This window comes from Schistocerca americana, chromosome 8, assembly GCF_021461395.2.
Source record: "Schistocerca americana isolate TAMUIC-IGC-003095 chromosome 8, iqSchAmer2.1, whole genome shotgun sequence".
In the NCBI taxonomy this organism is placed as follows: domain Eukaryota; kingdom Metazoa; phylum Arthropoda; class Insecta; order Orthoptera; family Acrididae; genus Schistocerca; species Schistocerca americana.
Window position 1 is genome coordinate 465,544,889 of NC_060126.1, and position 15,209 is coordinate 465,560,097.

The window sequence follows — 15,209 nt, forward strand, 5'->3', positions numbered from 1 at the left end:
CAAGCGTGCTCCCCCCCCCCTCCCCCCCCGCCCACACACACACACACACATATATATATATGCACATAATGGATTGCAGATCTCATATTTTAAGTGGAGTTGACTGCAAACTGCCCACAGTAAGATACTGCAGGGTGAGGCACAAGTCCTTTCAGTTCTGGTGGGCATGTGTTTAGAAAGAAGATTGCACTATAGAAGGGATGCATTTTGACACACACAGTCCAGTTCCCTGACACTGGCTGACATTGAAGAAAAATGCAAGGTTTGAATAATTCATTGTGGCCTTGAAAGAATTACATGGATAGTGTCCTAAATGTTTTACATCTGTTACCGAGAGGTTTTCGAGACTGTTTGCCATTTCAGTTGAAAGCGCCTCCATGCATGTGCTGATATAAATGATTAACCCACAAGTGAATTCCCATTTTAATGACAAATCTGTTTACTTTCAAACTATTCAGGATGTCTGCACTGTTTTCTTCAGGTAAATTTTCCATGTTTCCACAATGAGGTTGCAAAGTGCTACATTATTTTGATCAACATATTTGTGCAAAAGATCTTTTTTCAATCACGAGACTAAATAAGTCACGGTTATGTGGCAACTTGAGTGCGAAAACTTGTGAAATTGTCTGCGTAGTGCCTGTATGCCAACAGTTTGTAGCAGATAAAAATTATGACTTCAGCATGCCAAAAATAACTAAAAAATGCTGAAAATTTGTTTTGCTCGTGCTTTAAGTAGCTGAGAAGCGTAAAATATAAAAGCATGTAGTATGCAGTGCGATTGCCCCCCCCCCCCTCCCCTCCTCCCACTAAGGCAGAGTGGGAAATGTGCATGAGCAGCGGAGTTGGCACTGTGGCACTCACAGCCTGCGAGCTGAAATCTTAGTCACCCCACAATTGTATAGGCTTTGGAGTTCCATTGCTACATAAGTTTGTGCTGTTCTCCTTTTTAACACTGAAATTTTCGTATTGCTGTATAACAAACAAAGCTTCTGTAAGTTTGAGGAAAAAATTAAAGCAACTGCGAAGTTTGGCAAATACTTGCAGCAAGACACAAGAAACAGTTTCCACTAACTTGAGGAAGCTACTTCTGCAATTTCATCAAACTTGCAGACGATGACTTGCTGGGCCTGTTTCAACGTCAAAGAACTTACAGAAGTAGCTTCTGTAAATGACTTGCAGAAATTTACTTACTAACTTCTGAAAATAATGTGTCAATTTCCTACAAAAATTGGGTAAAAATACTAAAATTCACATACAAAATCACTCTCAGGAGTATTTCCAAACATGCCAATAATCCTTTGTTCATTTTAATTAGGGTCAGTATTACATCAATTATTGAAATAGGAGAAGGTTTCACGCCCAGAAAGGTTTCCTTCTTATCACTGCACATCTTGATAACTAAAGGCTTTGTAAACAGAAAAGGTAATGTATATTATAGCTAGAAGGAATAATGATCCAGAAACAGTCAGACATTATAAAAACTACTGCACCGTATTAGGAAAAGTTATCAAAACATCCAGATATGTGCATTATGTCTGAGATTAGCACCTCTGACAATCAAATTAAAACAATTTGGAATATTGTTGAAAGGGAAACAGGGCAACTGAGAGCACAGGAAAACAATATTTCTATCGAACTCAATGAGAGGTGGTTTTAGTTGCCTGGGACTGCAGTTGTGTTGAGAATATTGTGTGTGTTTGTGTTTGTGTGTGTGTGTGTGTGTGTGTGTGTGTGTGTGTGTGTGAGCGCGTGCGCGCAAGGGTGGGTGTCTGTTGTTGACGAAGGCCTTAATGGCCAAAAGCTTTAATTGTGAGAGGCTCTCTGTTGTGCCTACCTGTGACTCAGCATCTCGGCTCTATGGTGAGTGCAACTTTCCTTCCCATAATATTGTTACATGCCATCCTGGATTTTCCATTGTTTGAACTCAATGAAAAGTTTTGAACAAAAAGTCAGAAGTAGAAAACATTTTTAAATGTTGTAGAGAAAATAGGATCCAGATGTTCATTGGAAAATGTAAGCTGTAATGGAAGAAGCAATATCTATGCAATTTGATAAAATTGAAATTCAACCCATCTCTCCTAATGATATTAGGAAAATAATAAATTCACTCAAAAGTAAAAGTTTGCATAGAATTGATGGCATTTCCACGAGAGTACTAAAAGCTTGTTCCTAAAAGATCAGTGGGATTCTCAGCCACGTATGTAGCTGCTCACTTAAACAGAGCATTTTTTCAGATGTGTTTAAATATGCTATTGTTGAACCATTGCACAAAAAGGGGGGTTAGATCTGATTCCAGCAACTACTGCCAATTCTCACTTATAACAGCTTTATCCAAAATTCTTGAAAAAGTAATGTATTGAAAGAGTAGCATCACATATTTGTAAAAATGAAGTACTAACAAAAGGTCAATTTGGTTTTCAGAAAGGCTACTCAACAGAAAATGCTATATACACTTTCACTGATCAAATATCAAATGCACTGAAAAACCGAACATCACCCATTGGGATATTTTGTGATCTGTCAAAGGCTTTTGATAGTGTGAATCATGAAATTCTTCTAGATAAGCTTAAGTATTGTGGTACGACTTGGACACTGCACAAATGGTTTAATTCATATTTAACTGGAAGAATGCAGAAGGCTGAAATTAACAGTACAGATAGTCTGCAAAAATCAGCCAAGTCCTCTTGTTTCATGCAAATGAATCAGTTCATGGTTTGAATCTATCAATCAAATCAGCTCAGAAGATAAAACAGTTCCCCTCAAAGCATGCTCAAATCTGTCGTAAGCTGAAGTAAAGGGATGGAGTTGGGCAATAGAGGTGAGCAGCACTCAAAAAGACAAATTGTGTAACTCTAGATTTTTGTAGGATGGGGTAGCATAAGTCGTGGTATTACTGAAATGTGGCTCATGTTTTCAGCCCAACCACTAGGCTCGGACCCTCAGGCTACACTCTGATAGACTACCATAGTAAGTACTCACACTCAGAAACAACAACCAGACACTATTCAAAACACTGTCAGTGAGCAGCGATTACTTTGGAAATCTGCCTCAGAACAACCATAAGTAGCTGAAACAAAGTCATTGCAATTAAGCAGATTGATAAATTTAGTCTCTCCTGTTACACATAATGACAAATATCATAACATGTGAATAGGAGCCTCACAAATTGCCTACTTCAATAGACATTTCTCCTTTTTTATTCCCTATAGCAAAACCTCATTTGACTACTCTGAAGTGAGTTATATCACATTGAAATGGCAGTCTTAGGTAAGCAATCTGAGCACTTTACATCCATATTTTTTTGCTATTTCATTCACAAGGTAAACGAAAAACTCGTGTTGTAACACTAGTTCACATAATTTTGTCCTTTTATAACTACTGTCAACTGATACGTTTTGTTTCTTTAATGAGGAAACAGTATCTTCCTTATTTTTGGCTTTGTGGATGCTTTACCATGGCAAATGATACAGAGCATTATTTATAACAATAAAAGAGATTTTCGTTCAGTTTTGAAGACTCTTCCGAGCCATTTTACAAAAATATTCTAGTTCATCTCTTTGTTATAATTGGAGGTCTTATTTGCACTGAATGACAGTTGACGATTTCCAATAAAACATTCTGAAGTTCTAGCAAGTGCTACAATAATTCTCTTTCCTGTGCCAATCAGAGCTGCTGTACTAGCTCTAATGCTCTCATTTGTCTAGCCATTTTTAAGCTGTCCCCCATATTCATCTATTTTGTATTCATGATATCTTGCAGTCTGTATGAAGTTGATGAATGATATTTTATTAATTTAGACATAGCTGTAAGACAGAGGTTTCGGAACCAGATTTTAAATTGTAAGACATGTCCAGGGGCATATGCGGACTCTTGACTACAGTTTATTGGTTATGAGCTGTAGATTTAACCTGAAGAAATTTCAAAACGGTAGGAAATTAAGGAGATGGAACCTAAATATGCTGAAAGAACCAGCGTCTGTCACTGGAACCGCTTCAAAATCTGTAAATATTAGCAAGTAGTAAGGCGAGTTGGATAGCCATTTTTGTATGCTGTGCGGGAACGTCTTTGTTCTCAAATTGTGACTGTATTCTTCTGTATTAGGTAACTTCTATGCATGTATGAAATGCAGAATACTGTTCTGTTTACATTAATACTATATGTACTGCAATAATAGCCAAAATAATGCATTTATTTCCGTGAATGTTGTGGTGGTTCCATTTGAAACCACTGCTCCTGTAACGGCAGCATTAGTAGGTGTGACAATTTTTTTTTTTTTTCCAGTTTCACGTGACAATTCTCACAGACTAAAGGATGAAGAAATTCTGGAGTGCCTTTTCGCAGATAGTCCTTCAGATCCCGACTCACAGATTGACACTAGCAGTGACAGTGAAAGTAATGTGCTAGCTGAAGACAGTGACCTGCATTTGCGAATGAAAACAACTATTTTATCTCAAATTATTTCAGAAAGTGAAAGTTAGGACCATTTTTGACAATGACAGTGATGATACTTTCAGCACTAATGACGATTTACCACTGTCTTCCATTGCGAACATTTCATGGAGAAAGGACGTCAGTGCAATGAACTTTGCCGCCAATTTTTCAGAGGAAGCTGGTGTAAGAGGAAAACTTAAAAATGACAGTGAAAGTATGCAACCAGTAGATTTTTTTGTGTTTCTGTTTTGTGACACTATGATAGAACACAGTTTTCCAGTCTAATCTGTACGCAACACAGAAATGTGGCAATTTCAGGCCTCTTTCTAAAGCAGAAATAAAAGTATTTTTGGCTATAAACCCCAGATCACGTAAGAAACAGACTGCCCGATCGCATGGTCTAGCAGGCAACCCTTGTCAGGGAACGGCCACCAGGCGGCAACGGCGTCACACCGTTACTTGTGAAATCAACCACTAGATGGCACCCGTTCTGTGAAATATGTGGCAACATCGGCCGAACGCGTGCAGCTTTCCACTATTTGGCGTCTGAAGTACAGCTGTTTCTGACATACCGGTGGTAGTGGATCGAGTCGTCATGCCGAGGGCCTGCGAGTATATCAACTGTGGAAGGAGTAGACGAACAAATCCTGAACTAAAAATGTTCAGATTTCCCGTCAAAGATAAAGAAAGGTTACGCGAGTGGATTTTAAATTCAGGAAAATCAATAAATTAGTTTCGAGTAAGAATTAATAAAGAGCCCTAAGCATTCGATCCTATCTAAATTTTGTCGATTTTATATTCTGACATAATGTGGCAGCCCTTCCTGTACAAGAATCATATCATATATAATTTTCAAATGAAATCTTTACTGCGATTTGGACTTTTTTAAACTGTTTATTCACTTCACTATCTTAATTTTGGCTGTAGAGGCATTTTTGTGTGCAATGTGAAAACTGAAACCAATATAAGATATGGGTAACAAAATGCAAAGCATAGTGTGGTAACATTTGGTAAACAATTTAAGAAGCATTACCTTACAAGACCTTTCCCTTGGTACTTTAAAATGGCTCGAGAGCTGAAATCGCAACAGTGAAATAAATGAATAATAAATGAATTATAATCTAACTGCTAGGTAATCGGTCCCTCTAAATCCTGGTATATACTAGAGCGAATGAAGTGAATGAGTGTAAAACCTCGTTTACACTGCTGCAAATGAGTATTCATAGATGATTTGCCAATGTTCACTGCCATTCGTTTATACGTGTGAACAAGTGTTTGTACTGGAATGAAGGGAAGAGAGTAGAAGAGAGTAGAAGAGAATGAGCATAGCATGCAAACTGTAGACGCTGCCTATTTTAATTTTTTTTTACCTGTGCGCTAATAATCCTCACACAGCTTTCACTTGAAAACAACACTACTTATAGTAACAGGTCTGCGCGAGTGCGGATATCCCCAGTAATAACTGTGTTGCAGGTAAAAGCATACGTCTGTTGCGAATATTTGCGGGTTATCTTTAAACTGTACAAAGTAAATTTTTAACATAATTATGGTTTGCCGTCTGTGGCTCTTCAAAGTTGACACCGCCAAAATATGCTCGAAAAACACGCGCCGGCCGATGCGGCCGAGCGGTTCTAGACGCTTCAGTCTGGAAGCGCGCGACCGCTACGGTCGCAGGTTCGAATCCTGCCTTGGGCATGGATGTGTGTGATGTCTTTAGGTTAGTTAGGTTTAAGTAGTTCTAAGTTCTAGGGGACTGATGACCTCAGATGTTAAGTCCCACAATGCTCAGAGTCATTTGAACCATTTTTGAAAAACACGTTTTCATTTGTATATTACCGCGTTTGCAGCCCCCTTTCAACAACAATCCAAAATTCATCATTTTGTGCCACTGTTATATCATTTACGATACGTTACATGCAAAGTAAAAGAATTTAAATTTGAAATGACTGTCACTGAAATATGTCAAGCCTTAATTCGCATCACAACCGAGTGTGGACATCAGCAGACAAAAATTCAGGCCAGGCACAAGTCTCTTTTCAGAGATGTGGCGGGTTAAACTGCTTTACAAAACGTTAATATCGCACTTAACACTGAATTGCAGCTCCAGCCTTCTTTAGATTTATTCCAGAATTTTGCACATACGTCGGTTGACGCCTTTCGCTGGCTCCTCAAATTACACCTGACGAGGAAATTTACTAGCAGCAACATAAAGCAGTTCGCAAGAAGACGAGTACTCTCCGTGCTGGTAACGCCAAAGGGGGGACGAGGCAAACTTCTTTTGATGCTCTGCTCAAAAACCGACAGCCAGCTGAACACTAACGAAGACTACCGAATGCGTACCGAAAAAGACTGAATGTTATTGTCTCGCAGTGGTGAATGGAATTAACACTACAGAATCAGCATTTCATCACGCAAACACTTGCAAACATTGATGTTACGCTTTTGCTACTTAATTGCTTCTTACTGTGAAAAGCTAAGCACTAAAGAGGAAAGAACATTATAGGCAATGTTTGTTTTAATTACGAAGCAAGTAATGTCACGCAGAAGAGATTAGAAATCACGTGTTTCTTAACTTTTGCAGGAATTTCAGAGGCACTGTGGGCACCGAGTAAAGTTTACGAACCAAACACAACTGAATGTCGTTTGCTCAAATTCGTCTACACATATGAGAATGCAGTTTTTCCTGTTTTAGTTCGCTCAGACTGAGCTACCAAATGTGTTAATGGTATATACATATATGTCTTTTTCTGATAGATAGTTATTGTTACAGGCAATGTCAAACTGCTGGATATGGACCCAGAAAAACTGCACAATAGACTGCTGTGTGATGTCCATTTTGATAAAAAGTCACTCATGAACAGTACGAAACAACGGCTTATACACACAGCAGTTCCTGTAAAATTTACATCTGACACTGGTTCTTCAGCAGTATGTGAGGGAACTAGTGATAAGAATAGTTTGTCATCACCTGAACTGAAAGTGAACATTCCAAGGAGAACATACAGTGCAGTTAGCCACCTTCTGGTAGAAACAAATGCAACATCACAAAAGTGTAAACGATTTCCAGACCTGAAAGAAATCATAGAAATGCCTGCAAGACAAGTTAAGAGAAAACTCTGTATGCTACGTCATGATGATGAGGATACTCCTAGAAAGCAAAAACTGAAACAGAAAATACATAATACGAACAGATCACTGAAAAACAAAACTTCCTACTTGTCAAAAGTTAAGAGTAGATTATTGCATTGTCGGAGCTCAAATAATATTGCCCATGTGTTAAGCAGTTTCTGCTTCCCATCTGATTACTCCAAGGCACTGGCTGCAATGCAGTGCAAGAGCAAAAAACGTCCGTGGTCTTCTATCGAGAAAAATCTCTCTCTGATGTTTTACAAATCTCCTGCAGTATATAAATTTTTGCGAAAATTGGGTATCATATTACCTGGACTGTCCACAATTAGACAATGGATTGGTGTAACAAAATTTCTACCAGGGTTTAACAAAAACCTTTTTAGTCAACTTAGCAAGAAATTTGAGGCACAAACTTATTTAGAAAAGGCATGTGTAGTACCTTTTGATGAGATGTCGATAATGCGTCATCTGGAATACGCAAAAGATCTCGATTTAGTGGAAAGTCTAGAAGATTTGGGTGATTGGGGAAGGAAACCACTTCCTGCAAATTATGCACTTGTTTTTATGATTAGAGGCATCTGCAGTAACAGGAAATTACCTGTTTCATATTTTTTGTCTAATTCAGGAGTAAAACATGCGGATTTATTGGGGGACTTACAGGAACTAATTATTTTATTGCAAAATGCAAACCTAGAGCCTAAATTAGTCGTTTGTGATCAAGGAGCTAGTAATCGAAGTGTTGTGAAGCATTTACATGTTACGTCTGAAAAACCTTATTTTATTGTAAATGGACAGAAATGGTTTTATATTTTTGATGTCCCACATTTATTCAAAAGCATATGAAATAATCTGCTTAGTGGTGACTTCATTGTCAACAATGCTGTTGTTTCATGCCAAGATGTCAGGAAAACATATGACATTGATAAGAAGAACAAAAAAAGCAGGTGTTGGTAAAACTCACCGACAGTCATTTGCAACCTGATTCATTCCTGAAAATGAATGTAAAAATGGCAGTCCAGGTCCTCAGCCACTCTGTTGCTGCAGCTATCAGAACTTGTGTAGCGACTAAAGAATTGCAGAGTGATAAAGCAGAGAGCACAGCTACTTTTATACAATTTATGAACAATGTGTTTGACATTTTGAACAGCAGGACAGCATTTTCCTCTAATCCATATAGGTGTGCATTATCAGAACAATGCCCAGTAGTAATGGGAACGCTACAGAATGCAAAGGATGTCTTAAGTACCACAAATAAAATCGAAAAAAAGACAGGTAAAATAACGACACCACCATGCATTACGGGTTTAATCCAGACTGTGAATGCTATTGCTCAGTTTTTTCTTGAGGAACAAACTGTCAGCATTAAATTTTTACTGACCAGCAGATTGAATCAAGATGCTCTTGAGAATTTATTTTCTGTGTGCCGTCAGAAAGGAGGCTACAACCGTAATCCAACAGTTAGAACACTAAGGTGCTTGTTCCGAACAAGCACTATTAACTCACTAATGAAGCCTTCTGATGCTTCAAATTGTGAGAATGACACTGACAAGATGCTGTTCTGAACAACTGTGTGTTGCAAAAAGAAGGTGATGAATCTCAGCTGTTGGAGAGCTCTGGAAACGTCGGAATTCCGAACACCCCTGGTTCCCCTACGGATGAAGAAGGGAGTACCTTCGAGGCTGACGAGTATTTGTCTTCCTCACAGCAAGACCTTTCCTCTGAACAGTGTTCAGTAGCATATTTTGCTGGCTACTTAGCACACATATGCATCGAAAGGTATGTTTGTTTGAGATGTAAGGAGACACATGTAGCAGTGAGCTTCAAGAGAAGAGGGAATTATTTATTCTCCATAAAAAATACGCAACTGGGAATTTGTGTCATTCTTCAGTGGGACTCAGCGCTCCAACTGTTGAGTTCACCAACATTATTGAAATGTCTTTACAGGCATATGAGTCCTGTTTTTTACAGTTTATTTATAAGAGAAATATAAAGTTTAGGATTGTTAATAACATCAAATCAAAACGTGAAAACTTTCACTGGTTGGACGAAGAGGAATGTGGAGGACACAAACTTTTCATTTTGAATCATCTTGTGAAATGCAAATAGTATTACAGGTGCAGAACTATGTTCAAAGACAAGTGTAGTAGAACAGACTCAAAACTTTAAATTATAAAAAATATGTAGTTTATTCATATTGTATATAAGTACCAAATAAAGATTCTCCGTTAGACTGCACAAATAAGTTTCATTGCCTTTCCTTGATCACTCTACCACGTTTAACTAGAAAGAAGTAATGTGTTAAATCTGAGCAAAACAGTACTGCTTGTGACAATAGAAGATGTGCTGACCGCAAAGTTAAGATGTTTACCATCACAGAATTTTTTTTTACTCACGATATTTAAAGTTTCACAATATTTATTTTTTTCGAAGATATCGTTGTTAAGTGCGTAAATGAAATTACATTAGTTTACAACTAACAGTAATCAAATGCAAAATGTGGTTAAACTTAAGAACGCTCACAGAAATACTTAGAAAGGAAGTAAAATCTGTTTCTTAAACTTATTTACAGTCTCAATGTGAAAAATATATTGTCATTATAACTCACCTAATCCTATACATACTACATGCAAAATAAATAATTATGTCGGTAATGTCAGGACGCGAAACCCACTGCTCAGTGCAATAATTGTCAGTAAATTAACGGATTATATTTCAAAGACGTTGAGAAGATTTTGAAAATTTTCTAGTGTTAACCAGCACATAGAGATCTTTTTTACCACCATAATCCAAATCAGAAGAGCTGTGTAACAAAGAGGAAATAGACGGCTGGAAGGCGAGTGTAAAACCTATGCGACTGCAATACAGTCTGCATTTAAACAGTAATTCACGAGAAATATTTGTGTGTTACTTTTCATTTTTTTCATTCAGGATATTGAAAACTCGGGAAAAACCATAGCCGATCATGGTCTACAGTCAGCTGTGTGACGAATGCAATTCGCACACAGCGCTCTAGCCGAACACAAATCAGCGTCATTCACGTCATCGAAGATACAGCGTTGCCAATTCCACGACATAGACAGGTCAGTTAGCATTGTAGTGTTACCTGCGACATCTGTTGACCGACGGGAAAACTATTTTTTCGGTTGCCTGTCCCGCCGTAAGGACGGTGTATCTGTTTCTTACGTGATCTGGGCTATAAACATTCTAATGGGAATTCTGGAAACATCCCCCAGGCTGTGGCTAAGCCATGTCTCCGCTATATCCTTTCTTTCAGGAGTGCTAGTTCTGCATGGTTCGCAGAAGAGCTTCTATAAAGTTTGGAAGGTAGGAGACGAGATACTGGCAGAAGTAAAGCTGTGAGTACCGGGCGTGAGTCGTGCTTCGGTAGCTCAGATGGTAGAGCACTTGCCCGCGAAAGGCAAAGGTCCCGAGTTCGAGTCTCGGTCGGGCACACAGTTTTAATCTGCCAGGAAGTTTCATATCAGCGCACACTCCGCTGCAGAGTGAAAATCTCATTCTGGAAGCTTGGATATATTTGCAATTTTCAGATATATACTGGAAAAGTTGAAGGCATAGTGGAAAAATCCTTAGGAGAGAGAATTGAGAGAGAGATGTGTAAAGGCTTGGAAGGAAAGGGATACCACATATACCATGACAATATTTTTTCCAGTGTCCCACTTTTACAGAAGCTAAAAGATGACGGACTTTTTGCCTGTGGAACAATTAGATCACACAGAAAAGGACTTTCTACGCTAAAAACAGACAAAGAGTTGCAAAGAGGAGAGTTTGGTCAGTTCGTTCTGATGGCATTGCCTGCATCAACTGGAAAGACAAACGTGTAGTCATGTTTATGTCTACAATTGATTCGCCTGTATGTGTTGAGGAAGTCAGCCGTAAAGAAAAGGATGGAAAAATCACAAAGGTACCTTGCCCAAAAATCATATAATGCAAATATGGGATGTGTCGATAAGGCAGATATGATGAACAGTTTTTATGCAATAGACAGGAAATCACAAAGGTGGTGACTAAGATTGTTTTGGTATATAGTTGATATTTCTATTGGAAATGCATTTGTTCAGTTTCGATTATGTAATCCAACAGCGAAGCAAGTGCTAAAGGATTTTCGAGGACGTATTGCCACAGGCCTGGTAGGCAGTAATGTCTTCAAAGGTAGTCCTGGCCATCCCAGTACACCATCAGAACCATCGACAAAAAAATTCAAAACTGTTCTTCCCCATGAGAAACGTATATCGGAAGCAAAACATCTGCCAAAACATGGAACCTCAAGGTGCTGTGTGCACTGCAGCACAAAGAAAGAAGCCCACAGAAGCAGATGGACATGTAATCACTGCCAGGTAGCCTTATGCTTATCTGCAGAAAGGAATTGCTTTTCACTGTATCATCAAAAGTGATGACATTTAGCGCGCAGTGGCTCCATTTGAAACCACCCTGTATGTGTTCAGTTTAAGTATATTTCATTTAATTTTCAGATTTTTCTGTCTCCCTGCATGAAAATTAATACAATAAAAACAGGGAAAAATTAAAAATTAATTTTTTTTTAATTTTGCCCCTGAAAGGGTTAAAAAGAAGCTTTTGACAATGTTGACTTTCTTTGAAATCCTGAAGGCAGCACGGTAAAATACAGGGAGCAAAAAGCTATTTACAACTAGTACAGAAACCAACTGGCAGTTATAAGAATCGAGGGACATGAGAGGGAAGCAGTGGCTGAGAAGGGAGAGAGACAGGGTTGTAGCCTATCCCTGATTTTATTCAATCTGTACATTGAACAAGCAGTAACCAAAACAAAACAAAAAATTTGGAGTAGGGATTAAAGTTCAGGGAGAAGAAATAAAAAACTGAGAACAAAAAAAACTGGAGCAGAAATTAAAGTTCAGGGAGAAGAAATAAAAAGTGAGGTTTGTTGTTGACACTGTAACTCTGTCAGAGACACCAAAGGACTTGGAAGAGTAGTTGAACAAAATGGACAGTGTCTTGAAAGGAGGATGTAACATGTACACAAAAAAGCAAAACAAGGGTAATGGAATGTAGTTGAGTTAAATCAGGTGATGCTGAGGGAATTAGATTAGTAAATGAGACACTTAAAGTAGTAAATGAGTTTTGCTATTTGGGGAGCAAAATAACTGATGATGGTCAAAGTAGAGAGGATATAAAATGTAGACTAGCTATGGAAAGGAAAGCATTTCTGAAGAAGAGAAATTTGTTGACATTGAATATAGACTTAAGCAATAGGAAGTCTTTCGTGAAGTTTTATTTTATTTTTTTCTGGTGTCTAGCCATATATGGAAGTGAAATATGGATGACAAACAGTTTAGACAAGAAAAGAACAGCCACTTTTGAAATTTAGTGCTGCAGAAGAATGCTAAGGATTAGATGGGTAGATCATGTATCTAATGAGGTGGTACTGAACAGAATGTAGAGAAAAGAAATTTGTGGCACAAGTTAACTCAAAGAAGGAATCAGTTGATAGGACACATTCTGAGACATCAGGGATCACCAAGTCAGTGTTGGAGGGAGGGAGGGAGACATTCTCTCCACGTGCGTGTGTATGTGTGTGTGTGTGTGTATAGGAGGAAGGGGAGGGAGACCAAGAGATGAATACCATAAGCAGATACAGAAGGATGTACATCACAGTAGCTATTCAGGGATGATGAGGCTTGTATAGGATAGAGCAGTGTGGGGAGCTGCATCAAACCAGTCTTCAGACTGTTGTTTGCTTTTATTTTGGCCAGACTGGTATCAGGCTACATGCCCATCTTCAGCAGTCTTTAACTTTTAGTTAGTTTTTAGCATGTCATCGTCGACTTACAGTGGACATGCTAAAAAACCAGAAAAAAGTTCATGAACTTTGACGATTGGCATGTAGCTTTATACCAGTCTGGCAAAAATAAAAATAAACAACAAAACAACCCTTTCTTCCTATGTATTTACGCAAATGGCCATTCATCCGCATTCCCCCACATTTGATCCAGCCAGACGATTTTGTCATTATTTGTCTCAACTAATACCTTTATAAAGCAGCAATACCAGGTTGAACAGCCGCAAACAGATTTATAGCTGAATCTTAACTTTTTCATAACTCATAGAAATTGACAATTTTCTATCTCGAAACAAGACCGTTGCTACAAGAGAATTGTGTCCCCTCCTCTCAAAGCACCTCTCCTTCCCAGGCACCACCAATTTAGATAATTTGCTTAATCATCTTTCTTGAATTTGTGCTTGCTAATTCTTATTAATGATCATTAACTGATTTGTAGAGTAGCTGTAGTTCACTCCATGACTTACCAATGTATCCCCCCCCCCCCCCCGCCCCTCCCCCTCCCAAAATATTCCTTCTAGGAAGATACAAACTCAAACGAATGACTGCTTACAATCGTGCCACGTGACACTTTCTGAAAGTGTCCTCGGAGTGTGAAGCAGCTTAGGTCTGCCCTTCTTTTGATTACTGTGATCATACATCGTAAGGCAGACAAAGCTGAACATTACTCGAATTTCTTACTACTTCAGCTCACTGAGGACTGACTGGCGCAGCATTTTACAAAGCACAGCAGAAGTGGCAACACAGTGGGAACCCTACAGTATCAGACTCTTACTGGTGTGCTGGAGACAACAGTCCAGCCCGCTACCTGTCAATTGACAACTTGTTTAAATCTGACTATAAATTCACATTACTTACCTAGAGAATGGGACCGTGACCGGGAAACTGACGACCTCGGTGGTGGTGACCTATTGCGGTAGCGTGAACTGCGATGATTGTAGCGGGGACTGCGACTGCGTGAACGTGAAGCCCCACGTGAACGGATGCCACCAGACGGCGGCGGTGGAGAGCGTGACCAAGTGCGGCGGCGCCCACGGCTGCTGCCACTCCCTCCAGGTGGAGGGGATTTGTTTCGCCAAGCACGACTCCTGTCACGTTCTCTGCCTCTGCTTCGTGATCTTCGAGAACGCTCCCACGAGCGGGATCTGGACCTCCCTCGAGAAGGTGGTGGTGAAGTGGAACTCCTGTGCCTTCTACGCGATTTTTCTTCTTTATCCTGAAAATCAGGGTGGTGATTAACAGATAATGCCCCATAAATACTGTGCATTTCATACAAAAACAGCTATGACCTACATGAATTTAACAGTGAGGTTGATACTTGTTTCAGCATTCAGGTAGTTCAGATCTCTCCTTGCATCAACAATGTTTACAAACTCTGTAGGTATAAGAAACAAATATTTGCAATCCACGTCTTAATTTAAGAAATTTTCTTCTGCTTCTCCATCTCAACTACCCCCCCCCCCCTCCCCCTCCGCTCAATCTATAAAACTCGTCAACATTATTTTTCTTCACAGACTGTATTTCCATTGTATTTTAATCCAGTCTTTCAAAAATAACTACATAGGTGATTATGAATTTTATAATGTCAGTGATTTGTATTTCCACCAATAATGCCACAAACTTGTGCTGCATGAGAACAACAAAATTTTATCAACTTTAATTCCATATTTAGCATTTAATATCTTGTTGGATCTACTATGAAACAGAAAAGCCTGGATTGAGCTCATATTGTGGACAAATGTGGTTCTGGCGAGAGAAAGTACAATTCAATTTGATATAGCTTTAAGGTCAGCAATGTTACAGAAAGAAGTCT

The 15,209-nt window shown here is 38.9% G+C and overlaps 1 protein-coding gene across 4 annotated transcripts in view; it reads right to left on the reverse strand.

The window, feature by feature from the left end:
* Positions 1-15,209, reverse strand: part of LOC124545110 (RNA-binding protein 26) — a 266,987-nt gene that overhangs the window by 188,843 nt on the left and 62,935 nt on the right. For all 4 annotated transcript variants that reach the window (XM_047123928.1, XM_047123929.1, XM_047123927.1 and 1 more), the window contains exon 5: positions 14,255-14,612. In XM_047123928.1, the coding sequence (XP_046979884.1) occupies positions 14,255-14,612 (358 nt within the window). The remainder of the gene's footprint in view (positions 1-14,254; positions 14,613-15,209) is intronic.